This window comes from Hippoglossus stenolepis, chromosome 8, assembly GCF_022539355.2.
Source record: "Hippoglossus stenolepis isolate QCI-W04-F060 chromosome 8, HSTE1.2, whole genome shotgun sequence".
In the NCBI taxonomy this organism is placed as follows: domain Eukaryota; kingdom Metazoa; phylum Chordata; class Actinopteri; order Pleuronectiformes; family Pleuronectidae; genus Hippoglossus; species Hippoglossus stenolepis.
The window spans coordinates 7,124,976-7,143,725 of NC_061490.1; the positions used below are offsets into that span (position 1 = coordinate 7,124,976).

The window sequence follows — 18,750 nt, forward strand, 5'->3', positions numbered from 1 at the left end:
CCCATTTATTTGGTCAAGATTAAGCAATGGTCAAGTTTAAGTTAAAACGAATTGAAACTTTTGGTCAATGTAACAATGACTGTTAAAAGTCAAACCCTTTATGTATCCACTCACCTTCCTCAACCTCCTCCTTAGTAAGTTGTGAGGCTAATATCTTGTATTTGTGGTCAGTTATTCAAAATTGAAAAAAGGGCTGCTACAGATACGACTACAACACATGCTGTCATCTTTTTCTTGGGGAGAACAATCCTACTTTAGAGTGAAGCTATCAAGAGAAAACCACTGGCTGAAACTGACATTGTAGGTGAATCATTTTTGTTGAGGAACTCCTCACCATAGGCACGTTGCATTTCTGCTTCAACACCTTCATCAGCTCACACTGTCACCAGACAAGCCTTGATATGAATAATACGAAATAGCCATCAGAACCAAGCATGAGGGCTGAGGCGTGAATGCAGCCATTGTGGCGTGTTGTGGTAAAGCTTTGTAGCTGTTACATGGTTGTCAGCCTAATTTCCTGTCCTAACTGGACAAGCCTCATTAAGCACCTTTTCCCAAGCTCCTTGTTTAGTCTCTAATTAGGGGAGCCAATGGTTTTGTCGAATCTGGTCAACCTCCAAGTTGCTCCGAGCAAAGATGCTTTTTCCCCAAGGTGCTGCTGAAAAGCCATTAGGAACTTCCAGGACATGATAATGGCATGTTCACCTTTAAAGAGCCCGTGTTTCAAAAGTGTGTGCATGTGTGTGTGTGACCAGCCTGCCTGTCCTGACTGATTGCTGTGGATTTACTCCAAAGCACGGTGGGTGTCACACACAAAGCGTTGTGTGCATCTCAGAGGCAGCAGAAAAGCTCTGTCTGACTATGTCACACAGCCCTGTCTACAGTCCCTCTCTATCTCGCCTTAATCCATCTTCTATCGTACCACTGGCTGTGTCCTCATCACCCATCTATTCATCTCCGTTCTTTCAATGACTGCCTCTGTCCCCCCCACCACCCCCCTCACTGTCTCCTCTTCGTCCCTGTGATGTCACAAATTCAGATATGAGGTTCTCTGATAGCACACAGCCTCGGACACTACGGCCTTGTTTGGACCAGAGTGATCAGAGGATGAGAAGTTGGAAGGAAGGGGAGTGAGCCGACGGCGCGGGTATTTTCCAAAGCAGCGGGAGGATGTAAGACGCAGAAACAAAGGAGGACATCTAGGTTAAAAAAAACATGCATGAATGCCTCTGAAAAGGCCTGTGTTGTGTTGCTGGCTTGTCTCATCCCTGTGACTGCAAGCCAGCCGTGCCTGTCAGGGCACTACATTTGAGTCTATTTCTGTTATCTGTTCTCTTTCTTGCGGATAAAATAGCTGACTGCTAATATCCATACCTGGGGGTGAGTAGGGCATCTCAGACCCTAAACCTCGCCCAGAAGACAATGACGTACATTTGACTCCCATTACCGTCGCATGGCAGGCTGTATGTGGATATTAGTGGCAATGTAACAAAATTATACTTTCATGTAGGTTTCATGTTGTCAGTGTAATGTGCAGGCTGTTGATGTGGGACTAATCATGTGCAGAGCCTAGACTTGAGAAATGAGTGTAAACCACTGGAACTACAACTCTCTGGGGAACGCTTTTCAACCAGCAACACAAGCCGCAGTGACATGGGTCAAAGGTAATGCGGCGACTGTGTCGTACTGCTTTTTTTATTTCTATATCTTAATTAGCATGCACCCTGAAACTTTAGAGTGGCTTACCTAAACTATTTTTATCAATATTGGTTCCAGTAGTTGCGTGATAAAAAAAAAAAAGTGAACTACTGATACTGACTACTGAGACTGTCAGATGTGGAGAGTTTAACCGAACGTCACCTGTTGAGATCCACAGTGTGTGTGATTCCTGTGTGTGTAGCTGTGTAAGTGTGTTGGGGAGCAACAAGGGGGAGTGGTTAGAATCAAATGTGACATATTGATAACAAAGAAGTATAACAATCCATTCTAGAGGTTCTCAGCATCCTAATTTTCCTGATATTGAACAGGTGGAAGAATGCTGTCCTTGAGACTTGTTTTATTTGTGGGTCAAATGACATGTCCTGTCAAACATTACTCCAAGTTTCTTTCATAAGAACAAATCCCAAATCAAATAATATTGGTGAATGTCAGAATCTAAATAAAAACTTCATAAGTGGGTTTTAAGAAGACATTTCTTCTTAAGAACGGTTGCTAAATGAGGCCCAATAACTTCATTTGTTTCTGAATTTAGAAGTAAAAGGCCTTAATGTTCTGGAGACATTCCTGAAGTTTAACTAATTGATGAGATTCATCATAGATAAGTACAGCTGTGTGTCATCTGCATAGCAATAGAAGTGAATGTGGTACTTTCTGATGATGTTGCCAAAAGGAAACATGTACAAAGTGAAATGTATTGGTCCAAGGACAGAACCTTGTGGAACTCCATTACTAACGTTTGTGTGCATGGAGGAGTCATTGTTAACGTTAACAAATTGGAGTCTATCTGGAAAGTATGACTTAAACCAGCCTAATGCTGTTCCTTTTGACCCTACATGTTGTTCCAGTCTCTGTTTCAGAATCTCATGATCTATGGTGTCAGTTTAAAGTCTTACAGTAAACCATTACTTTCACATAATCGCATAACCACATACCTACACAACTTCAAATAGTGGCATAAAATACACCCCAGTTTCTCCCCGGTATTAGTTACACATTGTCCATAATCAGTTTTTGTATGTCTTCCCTCCTCATATCTCTCCTGTCGAGTGTCTTGTTATTGTTATTTCTTCCCAAAAACAAAAACAAATAAAAGGAAGACAGTGAGTAAGTGACGACTTCTTCGTCACTGGATTTACACTCAGAAGAGAGGAAGTCGTGCTCTGCCTTCTATCTCAATAAACAAGAACTGCCACATGCTGGTTAGTCACAGTATTTCACAAGTGCTACATTGAAATTAGCAGCGAGACTGAATAATATTTAAGCACATGTACATAATTAGCTATAAATTGAATTCAATATCCATGTATGTTTGTATGTACTTTATGTATGTATTTATTTGTGACATTTTTGTGACATAATCTGGCCTATCAAATCTTTTTCTTTGATTTTATTAATTGTCCTCTAATGCATTCCTAAACATATAATGTCCTTCACTTCATAGCCACTGTCATTACTTTGATGTCCTTTACATCTTATGGTAAAATAGCTTAATGCACCTTGATATTGGTTGCCACCCAGCAATAGATTGGACAAATAGGAAGAAGAAGTAAATTATTTAATTATAATACGTATTATAATTGATCGTTTTTTCGTTCGATAGAGTAAGATTCAAGGTTTTTCTCTTATTTTGTTGTTTTCAAAAAGCATACAACTGTCTGAGCAGACTCTTTCTTTCAAAAGTGAGTGAACTTCTCCAAGTGTTTTTTTGAACTTCACAGAAATCCAAATTTCACCGAAAGATAAAGAGCATTGACGTACAAGTCAGATATTAAACATCATGCCTAAGAAAGCAAAGCGAGGTGTAGGAGGTAAACATGGTGAGAAGGTTGAGCAGACGCCCAAGGAGAAAGAGGAGATCCTGAAGGACAAGTTGCAGACGGAGGAGAAAAACACAACAGTGAACCTTCTGAAGATCAGCGAAGGCTGGAGGTTGGTTCTGCGTCAGAGTAGGGCCTCCGAGCTTCATAAAGACATCGACATCCTCAAGCAGACGTTTGAGAGGCAGCTGGAGGACAAGGGCAATGTCATCAAGGGTCTGCAGCGCGACCTGAAGGGGGCGGAGCATCAGTGGGCTCAAGTGCGTCGGCTTCACCTGCAGAATATCGAGTATCTGAGGGCTCTGCATGAAAAACAGCTAATGCTTCTGAAGCAGCATTGGGAGGATGGACTGCAGCGCACGAACTCCAGTGTCAAATCTGATAGGAAGCAGATGCTGGCACACTCTCAGATGAAGAGTGCTGATCTGGAAGATGCAAAGCTCACTGTGGAGCAACGACATCAAAAAGTGATCAATGAAATCCACAGACTGTACAGCGAAAGCATTGCATCTACCGAGAGCGCTCAAGTGGACCGGAGGGCTGCTCTGGTCCTGGAGGGTGTGATAGCGGTGAATGAGAAGTATCGACTCAAGCAGGACATTCTGGAGCTCCAGCACATAGAAGCCAAAGAACTTGACAAACTTGTCCTGAAAACCAAGCAATGCATTCAGACGACTGACAAAACCAAGAGGAGGGTCCAAAAGCTGCAGGACTGTGTGTTTCAGCTGAGGATGAAGCTCCATTCTAATAAGACAGAAAAGGAGTATGTGGAGCGAGATCTGCCAGCCGCCAGAAACAAGGAGAAGGAAGTGACTTACAAGCTTCGCGATCACCTGACCCAGAGTCAATTGGTGGCGAGGAAACAGCTTATTGACCTCACCGTGCAGAGCAACAACGCCACCAAGAAACTGCAGGCTGTCATTGCCGAGGGCGACAGGGTTTTGCGTGTCGCTGAAATGTGCCAGAAGCTGGAGGGCAAGCAGAAGAACGTCTTCATGGCACCGTCTTCAGCTGAAGATCGTCACAGATCCATGACGGAGGAGGAAGAAGCAAAGGAGTCGAGTGAGTTTCCAGAGTTGTGGCGTGTGATGCGACACAATTATGCCACTCTGGTGCACCGAGACGCTCTGAAGAAATACAATAATGACCTGAGCAGAGAGAACCAGCAGCTGAGGCTTCTGCTGTGTCAGCACACGGGTGCCATGACGGCCAGAGACCCCGCCCTAGGCGGACGCCATCCTCCGCTCACTGTGCAACAAGCCCCGACCTCCATGGACCTATCAGACACCACCAGACGCCAGAATGTCATTGGGGCCGTTAACGTCGCCACACAACACGATGACGTGCAGTAAAGATCTGATATGGTTAAAATATCACGTCTTTAAACACCTGTTAAATAATACGTGATTAATAAAAACACTAAATTAAAAAACAAAGAGGTTCACACTGTTTCATGAAATCATACAGTACGACGCTGCAGCTTTAGCTCCATCCAGGACGCCAACACAATGAATCCACACCGATTGGTTTGTGCAGAAGCTAATGGAAATTTAACCTGTCTTACCCATAGACTGTATATCAACTGTATCTTACCCAAGGGATGGGGTTGTGTGTTTTTATAGCGCCCCCATTTGTTTGAGTAGGGAACTTGAAAATGCCTGGTTGGAACAAATTGTTAGACAGCAAATAACCACACCAAGGAAATACACATAAAAGTTGATACTTTCCCTTATAGGTAATCCACAAAAAAATGCTGTTTTGAAAGTTAAAAACTAAACGCAGTCTGCCATGTCTGCACCCTTTTTCGTCACGGTGTGCGCGCACATGCGGGATCCCACAGATTGGACATTAGTCTCACTGCAGCACAAGGAGAGCTGTGGGAGGCTCCTTGCGCCAGAAGGAGACGGCGAACGACAAACCCATTTTGTGGCGGAGTGTTGGCCATCAATGAGTGATGCCAGGCTGACTGAGAGTGCGCCACAGTAATGGGCTCGGAGCGCTCATCTGCCTTTTCCACTGCCAAAGGAATCAGCGACGTGCCTCTGATTTCTCCCTCAAGTGTCGCCGGCCATGATTTCACCAAGACGACACTGGAGCACAGTCCTCGTGCGTTTGAAAAGGACATGCTGGGTTTCTTTAGAGGTGACCTATTGAGCTTCAGAGTTATTGTGGCATCAAAGAGGGGCTTAAAAGGCGCACAATGATATCCTGTTATCTTTGTCTTCCTTCACAATTCAAAACCATTATCACACTGTGTTACTGAAATACTAAAACGTGTAAATACATATCTACACTTTAGTTCCTCGAAACAACACATTCAAAACAAACTATTACCAAAAATGTGCATTTAAATGTCAAAGCAAGGCGCGAGTTGACTGTCAGCCTCTATTTTCTAAAAATGGAATCCCTTATGACGACTAAGACAACTATATTTTGACAGCTTCAGCGATGCTTGTATGGCAGGGATTAAAAAGTCAGATACAAGCTATATTAACTATATTAACTGGAACAAATTCGGATGGGCGTGTTTATTTTATTTTTTGTGCCGTTTCAAAGAGTTGCGCTCACTCGTTCTCCGAACGTCTCAAATCACGTTATTTTTTCGTATTCAAGCTTTGTGAATGAGCAGAGCGTTGAATTGCACGATAGCTGGCTGGAGTCGGGCGGCTCTGTGTCCCCCAGAGAACCGGCTCTCCCTCCGCGCTCACGGGCTGAGTCAGTGGTCCAGACGGTGACTGTCCACCAGCGGTGCGCCTCCCGGAGCGCACACCAGCTGGGTGTGAGACACTTGGAAATGATATATCCCCCTCCATTTATACCGCTGACTAAGATCCGAGCACTTTATCAGAGGGACGATAAGGGAATGAATGAATCTAGATATGTTGCTGACCTGGTGTCACCCTCTGTCTTTGCCAATTGTGCCACAAACCACCCAAAAGCTGCCACATTGCACTGACCCCTCGCCAAAACAGGACAGAGAGGAAACCCAAGACGAGCAGTGTTGAACTTGAGGGTGAGAGTGAGGAAAAGCTAAATGAGAGCGAAAATAATTATTTTAAAAAGAAGAATTTTACCTTGAGTGAGTTACCAGTCCCTTTGATGCATCCTGTGGTCACAACTCGGTGCGTTCACGGGGTATTCACCAATTCCAAAAGCCTGGGGAGGGCCTATAATAAGTCCACGAAACGCATTATTATAGAGGGAAACTTCGACTGACACTGAGCAAAAATAAACGTGTTAAAGAAGAGGTGGAAACTCATAGAGGGGTTCTGACTGTCCGTTAGTTCCGTTAGGGATTCCAGTCCGCGAAATAGCTTCAGAAAATCCCGAATGTGTTCAGAGTCTTATTTGTTGAGGCTACATTGTTCCAAAATTAAACCTTCTCGACTCCTCTTTCATTTGAGAAGTAAGGAAAAATCAAATAGTTGCTGTGTTATTTATTCCAGAGATGTTGAGGTATGTCTGAAAAAAAGTTATCCTCCAAATCTAGGGTCCTCCCCGCTCCCGGGTCACTGTCCTGCAGGTGAAGGTGGAAGGTTTCAGGGAGAGACGGATCACGGAGGGTTGGCGATGCGCTCTGGAACAAACGTCTCCAGCTCGCGGCTCCGGTGCGTCCTCCTCTGTCTGTGTGTCCGCGCGCAGCAACAGCCGGATTCCTTATTTGGAAGCCCGGGGCTCGTGCCACTGTCAAGAGAGTCAAATTACACCGAAATGACTTCCAGCCACGTCCTTCAAAATAAAAAGCCAAATTGGGGGGGGAGAGCTGCAACACCTACATCAAGGATGTTTTTATTTATTTATTTTTTACAATAGCAGCACTGTACGAAGGAATGCTTCTAAACGAATAATGCATTAACAGTTGATATGATTAAATAATAAAAACGAATGCTTTTGTTTTCATATTACCTGTTTATTTTTACATAGTTTTACACACACATATTTATTTCATGATTTCTGAAAATTAAAAGAGCATGTGTATAATTGAAGCTTAATAACAAAGATTCGTATCATACTAGACTTACACATCTGTTATAAGGTGCATAAGCTACACATTTAACCAAGTTCGTACTCTGAACCTACTCTGCTTGGATACCACTTCAAAAAAGCCACAACTATTCAGTTTGCATTTTAGGTTTTTAAATGTAAATACTTACTTTGACACAGCATTTTTTTCTGTGTTACGTCCCAATGCTACTTAAAAATCATCAATAATGAAAATAAATATATAACAGTGAATTCCCCTTGGGAATGCTTTTATTTTGAAGGCAAAATCGTCTAATTTCCTTTCAGAGTCCGCCTTTGTGTTCAAAGCTGAGGGGTTTCCTCTCAATAGAAAATTCACCCATCAGCCCCCTCTTCTGGAGTCAAACCTGAGTCAAACAGTGTCAACTGGAGGTTGTGCCGGGTGTGTCTTAAGGACTTCATTTGCCACACTGAGCCAAAGTGTGAGGAATACAGATCTGCAACACAGGATATTTAACTTTTAAAAAATAATTCAGGAAATGTAGCAAATTCTGTGACATATCAGTTTATTTGAGAGTGCATGAGCCAATTACAAAAAAAGAAAAAAAACATACAGGTGACACATTGTTATACATACATTTAGAATAAAGTCCTTTGCTTTGAGTGTGTGTGTGTGTGTGTGTGTGTGTGTGTGTGTGTGTGTGTGTGTGTGTGTGTGTGTGTGTGTCATTGTTCCTTAAATCATGGCTGTGACATCAGTAAATGGGGGCTTCTGGGCAAATATAAATTCCGGTGTCTATCAATTAACGGATTCCTCCAACTTTGCATTATATGTACCCATGTTGGCCTCAAATGCCAAAAGCACAGCCATTATATATTCAGTCCACTGATGAAATGACAACTTTAGAAATGGTTATACAGACACATGGACTTATGATGGCACAGTTTAGGGAATCAAAGAAGGCGAGTCAGTATCAAGTCGGACAGAAATGTCAGCGGCGTCCAGTGTGTGGCAATCACAAGGGGTCGATTTACACAGGTCTGCCTCGATTCTAAAGAATTTGCTTTGGCCTGTCAAGCAGGGAAAACATGGGTGTATTTGACAATAAAAATTATGCATTCTATTTTGGTGTGCTAGTTCCAGGGTGCTGATGTTGTACCATGGTGCCCCACCATCATGGAGCACTGGTACACATGGTTTATATCTGGTTTCGTGCAAGTTAAAATCTCTGATGTGAAGTCATCGATATGATGAGAGTTGGAGTTTAAGCCAGTCACCACATTCTGTCATAGTACAAAAGGAAATATTCTCTTAAAAGAGTTATTTCCACTATTTTTACAAATGCACGATTACTTCAAACTTTTTACATGCAATAATAATCTATAATGTGAATTATTCACTTCGTATTTCTAGAGTAATAACAATAGATTGCACTGTCCTTTAATTTGATATTTTTCATTCTTTTTTTTTCATTTTACTTTTCATTTCAAGGGATTTCTTATTGTATTCATGCTACTATATTCTAAGGAGGTGTTTGTACTGATTGTCATTGTCATCGTCTCAGTTATGACAGTGTGAGAAGTGACCTGAATCATTTGTATGATTTCATTGTCACACAGTTGCCAACATTTAGTTTGAAAACTGTGATATAAATGTGTGTTCAATAGACTTGAATTACTGATATCAACCTGTTGATGGCTGTATATTTTCCCCACTGGTATCCAAAATCCTCTATTGTAAAGAAGCCATTACACCCTACTCAATAGATGGACTAAAATATTTCATCTTACTTTGAACATAAGTATGATTACTGTCATAAAAGACACTCATTGCTATCACATCATGCAGCTCGTGTAAATGGAGACAGCGCATCACTCTGCTGTGTTCCTCAAAAGAAAGATTTCTGCTCACAAAATGACAAAATAACAAATAATATTCGGTTAAGGAGGAGACAGGAAGCCGAGTGGGCTTCATCAAAGCCTCTACCTTAAAATGTCAATAAAATTAGAAAATGTTTGAGTGTGTGTGTTGAAAGGGGGGGTATTGATTTATACCCGTGTTTTGACACCTGAGCAATAGTCATAACACAATGCGTGCAACAAATAAAACATATATACAAAGACAACAGTACATGGAGAAAAACAGCAGTTATATGGTAATTTAAGCATATTTTGTAACATGCTATGGAAGAACAATTCTTTGCCTTTGAACTATCCCTTTAAGTAAAATAGACCTTTGATTTCACTTTGAAGTAAGTCTTGAACTTCACTGAAATAGTCCCTTCAATTGAATGTATCTTGAGAGTGAAATATATATTTAAAAGATATTAACGTCATAAATGGTAAAAATCTGTAGTTTCTTAAATAGAGGATCAGATGAGATGTGTGACTCTGATCTGGTTACAAACAAATGTTGTATCCACAAAATAATAATGAGGAGACTTTGTGCTGTAGGAACTTACCCAAACTATATTACAATGTAAAGGTTATAGATAAATCAGATTATAAAACAGAGTAGTGACACGGTTTGATGTAAAAAGATGATGAACCCTCTTTATTATACCAATACATTTATTTATTTTTCTGCTAACTTTTATGTAAACATGACCCTCTTTGAATGAAATCAAAATGATTTGGGGTCTCTGGCAATGAAGGAAAATATGTTGCAGGGTGCTGTTTGTTGATCGATCACACAGGTTGACTGCTATGATAGGAAAAGCTGTGATCCCCTTTTTTTGATTTTGATCATAAACTGGCACCTTTCCTTGTTTCACTAAAGGTCCCGCCAGACACCAACGACTCACTGTTCACTGAACGTTGCTGTGTAGCCATGTTATAATGACAGCAAGGATGCAACAGTTCTTCATTCCATGTAGGAGAGACATCCATGCTCTTTCTGTCACTCCCCAGAAGATTCTAGCAGAAGCAATCAACTTGATTTGCCTTCCATGCTGATAATGTTTGTATATACCATTGCAATACCTTATGGAAAGAAACCACAACTAAAGTTAGAGCCATAAGACTGTTGACACACTTGTTAAATTAAATAACTACACATTATAGCCAATCGAACCTAAACATCTCTTTGCAAGCTTTACACTTCTGGTTACCATTCTACTGATGTGAACAGACAGGAGAGACAAGCCAGCGCAGGTCCACAACTACTGACAAGCAGACGATCAGCACCATGGATAGTTCACCGGTGTGCACTCCTCTGCCTGAGATGGGTAATTCATCACAGTGAACTTTAAGTCATCTAATGTTATCATTGTGCGGCCCGACAACTGAACAAGCCAGAGGTGTTTCAACCTGTAGATGTTGTACAGAATCTCAATGCAGCCGTTGTCAAAATATAGAAGTATGAAGAATTTATTGTATTAACAATTGAGTAAAACCTAAAAATCATTATACATTAACTAAAAACTAGAAAAATCCAGTTTTTATAAAATATCAAATGTATATTATATATATTAAAAGTTATAGTTACTTTATATTAAAAGTATCAAAAGTCTATGCTTTACTGACCTTGGAATAAGTTGAATCTTAACCTGGCTTACGAATCTCCTTCAGAGATTTAGTCCATATCTTACTGTCTTCATCAGGAGATGGAATACAAGTTGATCAAGGAATATTTATTAATTCATCATTTTAGATTTTATGTTTGAAAACTCAATTGAATGAGGGAAAACAATGCATTAAATGTGAAGGTGTTAGTGTGTTTAACAGAGGCCTCACACTGCAGATGTTGTTCCAATTGAGTATTTCAGGACTATATTATTTCCTGTTTTTGAGGCATGTGGACAGGGTTGATATTGCATTTGACTTCACGTGTATCCATGTGTATCTAAATATTTGGCTGATTGACCAATCAGTGATTGTTTATTGTCTTCCAAAATCATACAACACAAGTTATTCTGTCCGTGTGACTTTGTTTCCAATCTTTGTGTAAATTCTGACTTCTGTGTCTGTGTCCATTGTCTTACACCAGTCGTTACTGTCTAAATTGTCACTGTCTTATTGTTTGTCATTTATTTTTTCCAATTACAATTCCAGACGTTAAGAATGACTCAGTATCAGCTGGCTCTTACTTCTTTTTGAATGTCTACTTGTACAACACTACCTTCCCTGTCAGTTCAAATACAGCCAGCCTCCCCTGTCCTGCAGTAACCCCAGGTCCCCCACCCTTCCTCACACTAACTCACAAACCCCTTTGCACAGCCGCGTCCTACTCTCTCACCAGCCCAGTGGTATTTAAACCTGCCCATTTCCCTTCACGCTCGTTCAGGTTGTATTGCAGAGTCATTTCAACAAACCAGACAGGAAGCTGATAACAGGTCATGCTATCTTCAACGGGGCTTGATGAATGCCACCTATGAGCATGTGCGTGTACATGCATAAGGATAGCAAATTAGCATAATTAGAGCACAAATAACACAGGCCCTTCTGCCCCATGTGTCAGGAAGCGTTCATTCATGAGAATGACGGTTGCCAGCTGACTAGAGGTGACATGAGCTGGGAGTTTAGACATAACATCAATAACATGGAGAAAATTGTGAGTTGTTATTAATATTATTATGTAGAATTGCCTCAAACTAATGAAACAAATAATCAACTAGTGATTTGAAAAACAGCAAAACAATTTCATATGTATCCTCGTAAATTCAAAATACAAGAAAATTGGTGAATGCAGCACATTCACCTAAATCAATTGTACACACCACTTTACGTAAGAGTAGTTCTTGCGTGAGGCCCATTGTGATCATGTTACCATGATGATGTTAGCATTTTGCCTCAGTGCATCACCATGCCTGAGTGCCGTCCCCCAGAGCCTGTAGCATGGCCGCAATGTCTCCGTCTTGTCGATGTAAAGCAGCAAATGGCTGATTTCTCACAGTGAACAGATCCAATCCTCATGGACCAACAGCAAAGAGTTTCAGTCTGCATCTGTCTCACGCTCTCTTTCCTCAAACTGCTCATGATATATATAAGGACACACACACACACTTTAACTTTGCCACAGGGCATGCCACACAGCTGGGAAACCCTTCTGATATGAAGATCTCAGAGACTTCTAGAGGTGAGGGCACAAACAAATGTGTCTGCCATTGACTCCACTTCAATCAAAACTTGTCGTATACATAAGGACATATACACACACAAAGTAATTAATCTCAAGAACACTTGGCAAACGCAGTTGCCAGCGTATGTATGAGCAAGGTGCTTCGCATATTAATATTTCATGTTGGCTAACGGAAGCACTGACATTTCCAAGGCCTTTTCTTTGCTTTTGCGATGTCTGATTATGTTTGCTAAATTTATCAACACGAGTATTTTAGGTAATTTTCTCTTCAGCTGCAGAGTACACCTCTGTATTTCCTGAAACGTCTGCCAGCATCCAGTCTTTTTGGCTGCGACCATGAAGCAATCAAATTTCTTCCACAATCAAAGTCTCATGCAGCCTCGTCATGAATTGCTTTTACAGGAGGCTGATGGTGCATTTTCTGAGGCCTTTTGTGTTGGAATTATGTTCAGCTCGAGTCCAGGAGCACACGAGAGCATGGGGATGAGTGTGAGGGGAAAGCAGCTGTGTTAGCAGCTGAACTAATAAAAGAGCGTTTAAAAAGAAACACGCCGTCTCCTAATGCCTCACACTGACACGGAGGAATTAACGGTTGCTACGTTTCCAGGAATTCATTAATGCTTGGCATGAATGAATATGGCCATTCAGCATAATTTAAAATAGTACAAAAGCCTGGATTTAAATGTTTCCCATCTTCCTATTTTTGCAGAGAATAGGAAGCTGTAATTTTGGGCACATTGGCTTTAATTGCCAACATGCCTCATGTTGTGACATGCTTTTATGACCTCATTGTCGGGATGCAGTGATGTTTTTGTGCCACTTTGATTTGTACTGTGTTGTGGTATCCCTTTGAACAAGACCAGATTACCACCCAGGCACCCCAGGGGTCCTAAAAGCACTAGATTTGCTACATGGCAGTAGATTATTGAGCAGTTTGGACTACTAAAGTGCACTGTCACTTAAGATAAAGCATTAAACATGATGTGTGTTTGGGGGGAGGGAATAGTTTGCCCTCATATTTGTCTGGTCAGTAGAGGAGGGAATTCTGTCACATGTTCACCTACTTCCAAGGTTGATATAGAAGGGAAAAATTCTTAAAGTGTCAAAAAAATAAACTCCACTAACACTTGGAGCAACAAAAAACAACACATTTCAAATTACCAAAAATTTGAATAGGTTATGATTATAAATATGATAACACATTTCTTGATCTCTTCCTTCAATTAAGACCCTAAATAAATTAGTGGATCATCCCTACCCAAACCCAACTGATTTCTTATACTGCAGATCACGACGGCTCACTGAGCTGTTTGAGTTCACTGTCACCAAATCTGTGACCTACGGGACACAAGTGACTGGTCAGATGGCGTTCTCCACCACCAACTCCATTGCACATTTGGGTTTAGGATCAGTGGTGTTGCACATGTTTAAACAACACCATTGGTTTTCTGTTACTGCAAACAGCATCTCAGGCGTCCCATCTAACCAGCCACTAGAGCCTGGTTACACTCACTTGGAGCACATTTGTTGCCCTTGAACTGCTTGAATGTGCTTTTAATTGCTCTTAGTTAAGGGGTATACCACTAGGTTGAGCATGTAGCTGTCAGGGGCCACATTTAAGTAGTCAGGGCTGAAGCAGATTTGGAGAGACAATGTGTAAGAACTGCTATTGGTCAGTTTGGAGATTATTGAGAGAGGAGACACTGCAAAGCAAGGTGCAACAAACACACTGATGAAATTGATATTGGTTCCCTTTGGTGACCAGGTTTTCAAGCAAACAAGCACATTTCCTTTGAATGCAGCTAGAGGCTTTAATGTTTAGTTCCGGCCATTTCCATTACAAAAATGACCACACTGAACTTCTCTTCTCTGTTCGCTAATGTGGACAAGCAGGTTGCGCTGCAGGGCTCTGGATACTGCAGAGCCCTGTCATCTGCATTGCACGCCATTATCAGACATGACTAATTCAGCACATGGCCAAAAGACTCTAAATGTATAATTAAATATTTAGCAAGGCCACAGACTTACCACCTCACACTAGCCATTTCTGTGCAGCCTTAATGCAGAAAGGAATTGAAAGCTCAGGCCATCTACCTTACCTGAATGCACTGAGGGCTGGCTCCCGGCACTGTGTGCCCCTGGTTGAAGTGTCATCTGGGATTTAATATATGCATGTGAACTTTATACAGAGAAATGCCACAATGTGAGCCATTGCAGCCCATCATCCTCTGTGCACACCAGCGGTCTTATTTTTTCTGCTGCTGTTTTGACTTAATTGTTTGTTTTGTGTGAACTCTAGCTGCTATCTAATCTCTGGATGCAGCCCCATGTCATTTGGATTTGTACAGCGCATGCTGGATAACAATGTCAGGGACATTAAATCCTAATTTGAGTGTGACCTTTTTAGCTGCTTTTATCTGAACTACTCTGGGAAAGGCAGCCTCTCTTGTTGTTGTGAATATTCTTCATGAGTCTGCTCAGTAGCTATTCATAAATTAGCTTTTCTCCCTGTCTAATATATGCCAACTTGTCCAAACCTTACACGCCTAATAACCTTTTATATTTAGATGCAGGTACATACCCTGTGTCTTTATATACGACACCGAGCTATTTTCAACGTGTAGACATTTGTACAAGACTTATTTTAAATGATACATTGATTCGCTGTCCCTGGATACATTCCGATCTTGTCGAGTATGCTGAGCTTGGATCTGGCCCTGGTCCAGTTCCACTGTGGCTCGGGTGTTAACTGTGCGGCGGAAGCTGGGGCCATCCAAGCAAGAGAAATCATTGCTGCTAACATCACTTTCCCCCGCCATGTTTCTACTGGGAGAGGAAGAGAGGGGCGCCAGAGATGTGAATATGTGTCAGCTTATAGAGCATGCAGTGAATAATGTAATTGTACCATTGTATGAGTGTGAGGCAAAACTGCCCTGAATGAGGGCAGGCCTATTCATAGATACAACTGCAAAGATGTATTGGCTGCTGCCTCTCGGTCATTCCTACAATGAACAGAAAGTAGAGAAGGTAACTCTATAAGTTAATAACTGTTACATGAATCAAAACCATGGCTTCAACTAAAATGAAAGTAGAAGATATTTGTTAGGCTGTTTTCTTTCAAAAGGTTTTTTCCAGGTTTTATGCTGTGGATGAACATGCTCTGTTTTATGATGTGATCGTTTCATCAGATCTGTCTTGGACATCTGGTGATGAGAGGGCAGAGCTATCATTGATCACCAGCTTGATTGGATGTATTGGGTTGACCTGGAGAAACACAATGTGTAGTGAGGGTGAAGAGAGAATGTCTGGTGGAGGCCCCTGTTTTGTGAAGTCTTCAACTTCTACCTCTGGAAGATTTTCCTGTGCATCCTGAGTGAGGTTGAGAACATGGAACCCAAGTAGGCCATCAGATATCCATTAATTCTCCAGGACATCCACACTGTCTATCTACTTGACTGAGTTAGTGGCTACATGCTCTGAGCCTACCCTGGAGCAACCTGTCCTGGTCTGTTTCAACATAACAAGAAAGCATTGTACTCCCCCGACAAAGCCAGTATCCAATTGAAAACCTCCCAGACACTCGTTCCCTCCGGTTCTATCTAACTCTGAGTGTCGTCCTCCTAACCTCAAGCCATCCCCCCTTCCCAACAGTGCACTGGACATTGTGGCTAGTAGTGACATTGTTGGCACAGATTAAACTACTTCATTCAACTCACCTGTCCCAGAAGCTGTCCAGGTACCTCTCCCATCTAAACCAGATAGCATACAGATGTGGACCACATATGCTATGGCTTACTTGTGGCCCAGATCTGGCAAACAGGAGCGGGCCGCCCGTGCCATCATTACACGCGGTATGTGGAAACAATTTTTCCTATGTGGGAAGGATCCAGGTTAGGATATCTGAAATTCTTACAATTGGTGACTTCATGATTGGATTCATAATTCCCAGGTGCTATCATTTAATATGGTGGTGTAACAGAGACATTTGTAGTCATAACAACTACAAATCTCTCTCTTAATATCAATATTAAACCTTTTTTTCAAAGTTTTGAAATGTCATGGTTTTATTTTCAAATGCCAGCTGCTGATATTGTGTGAAATCATTCTTGTCAAGATATTTCGAAAGGTGCTACCTATATAGTTTATTATAAGCTCTTAGAGTCATTTAATCTTAAATTGTTCAACTAATAAAATGGTACATGCCCTTGATCTTGTCCTTTTTTAATACTTTGCTTCTGCCTCTTGCCCATTGGTCATCTACTGTTATCTGATCCCTGTCTTTTTTTTCTAAATCAGCCAGCAGTCTCTGTGATGATTCTCAGCCTCCTCTGCTTGCAATAGCACTAATCACAATGATCTCTCCGTTAATAACTTATTGGACACATTTAATAGTACATGTCAGTCTATCCGTGATGACATTGCCCCATACAAAATGAAACATGTAACACCTGATGGCTACACAAGGGATCTAAAGTGGCCATGCAGGACAGCCGAGAGAAAATAGAAGATAAAACGCACAATATTGCTGTTTCTAAAAGTACGATTTTGCTCTACCAGCAGGTGGAGAAAGAGACAAGGTATTCAGTTATTAGAAATGTGATACAAGCAACCACCATAACCCCAGGGTTTATTCTAAGCAATACATTTGTAAGTTAATCCTCCTCCGAGCTAGCATCTAAAGCATCCAAATGACACATGTGAGCAGTTTCTCCATCATTTAATCAATAACATAGATGCTATCAGGCTCCATATGGCACCTGTGACCAGAACGCTCCTCATCTGCACACAACCCTTCTGCTATTTTGTCTCAGTTATCTACTTGTCAGTTAGAGATTAACCCAACTAGATTTCCATAAGCAGCACTTCTCTGTTTGCCGGCTCGCTTTAATGAAATGCTCAGTGACCATTAGCAACCGTTCCATCTGATATTAAACATGAAGTGGTTCAAACTCTCTTGGACAACTCAACACTTGACCCTTTTTTAGTTTTAGACTAACTTCAAATGGAATTTTTAAAAAGCTTGTTGCCTCTCAATTGATCTCACATGTAGATAATATTCATTTTGGGGGAATTTTCAATCAGGACTCTGTGCCCAGGCACAGTATAGACACAGCTCTTGATAAAATAATTACCTGCTGAAAGCCTCTGATTCTGGAGCTGGTTCCATTAAAAATTTTCTTCATGTGAATTTTATACTGCCAACCTCAATGTACCTCATTCACCACCCCTCTCTCATGTGGTGTGCCACAAGGGTCAATTGTTGCTCCAGGAGCGTTTGTGCTTTTACGTTCCCATTGGTCGAGATAAACCGTAACCATAATGTTAATTTACTCTATTATACAGATGGCATTCAGCTTTATGTCCTTCTGACTGGTTGTGAGGAATTTCCCCTAAGTGATGGCTTGATGATACAAATGACCTGAAAAAAACTATTTTATTTTATTTATGTCTCTTTTGTTTTTTACCCTGCTATTTTTATTTGTTAATTTTTATTTATTTATTGTGACTGTGTATTTTATCTTCTTATTCTTCTTTAATCTACTCTGTCTTTGTTTTGAAAAATGCATTGAAATCAAGGTTTTTATTTTTTACATATTTCATGTATTTCTTTATTAATCCCGAACCTGAATACATCCATCGTGACACAATTTAGTGTGTTGTATTGGCAGCATCACATCTAACCAAGGTGATTAATCTTGGCCAGTACATGAACTTTGCTATTCACTACAATGCCTGCTGGGTCCCACCAGGTGGATGTTCTCAAGAGATTTTTCTCTCTTCTCTCTGACGGTGGACTAGTGGTAGAAAAGACGGACATCAGACTGAAAGGTCACTGTTTCGAGGCCATGGACTGACAAAACATATCTGGATATGACCCAGACCTCTTCAAGTCCAAGAGGACTCTCCCTAGCCCCACTGTCTAAGTGCCCCTGAGCAAGGCACCTTACTCCCCCTACTCACCCTTGCTCCCCGGGCACGGTCCATGGCTGCCCACTGCTCTCTGTGTTCACTGTGCGTGCTGTGTTCACACGGATGGGTCAAAAGCAGAGGACAAATTCCCCCCCACTGCATGTAGTGTGCATGTGTGTGGGACCAATAAAGGAATCTTAATCTACTGTAATAATATTATTTGATTTAGTCATTGTGTGCTTCCACTCTGAAAAGTAAACA

At 41.3% G+C, this 18,750-nt stretch overlaps 2 protein-coding genes across 7 annotated transcripts in view; one reads left to right on the forward strand and one right to left on the reverse strand.

The window, feature by feature from the left end:
• The window catches only part of adgrb1a (adhesion G protein-coupled receptor B1a), a 156,235-nt gene extending 149,071 nt beyond the window's left edge, over window positions 1-7,164 (reverse strand). For all 6 annotated transcript variants that reach the window (XM_047340994.1, XM_047340993.1, XM_047340995.1 and 3 more), the window contains exon 1: window positions 6,611-7,164. The gene's annotated coding sequence lies outside the window, so the exon portion shown is untranslated. The remainder of the gene's footprint in view (window positions 1-6,610) is intronic.
• On the forward strand, window positions 3,317-4,888 carry LOC118113683 (dynein regulatory complex subunit 2-like). The gene has a single exon (XM_047340832.1). It carries the CDS (start codon window positions 3,497-3,499, stop codon window positions 4,886-4,888), a length of 1,392 nt encoding a protein of 463 aa, XP_047196788.1. The 5' UTR covers window positions 3,317-3,496.
• Window positions 7,165-18,750: the final 11,586 nt, after the last annotated feature.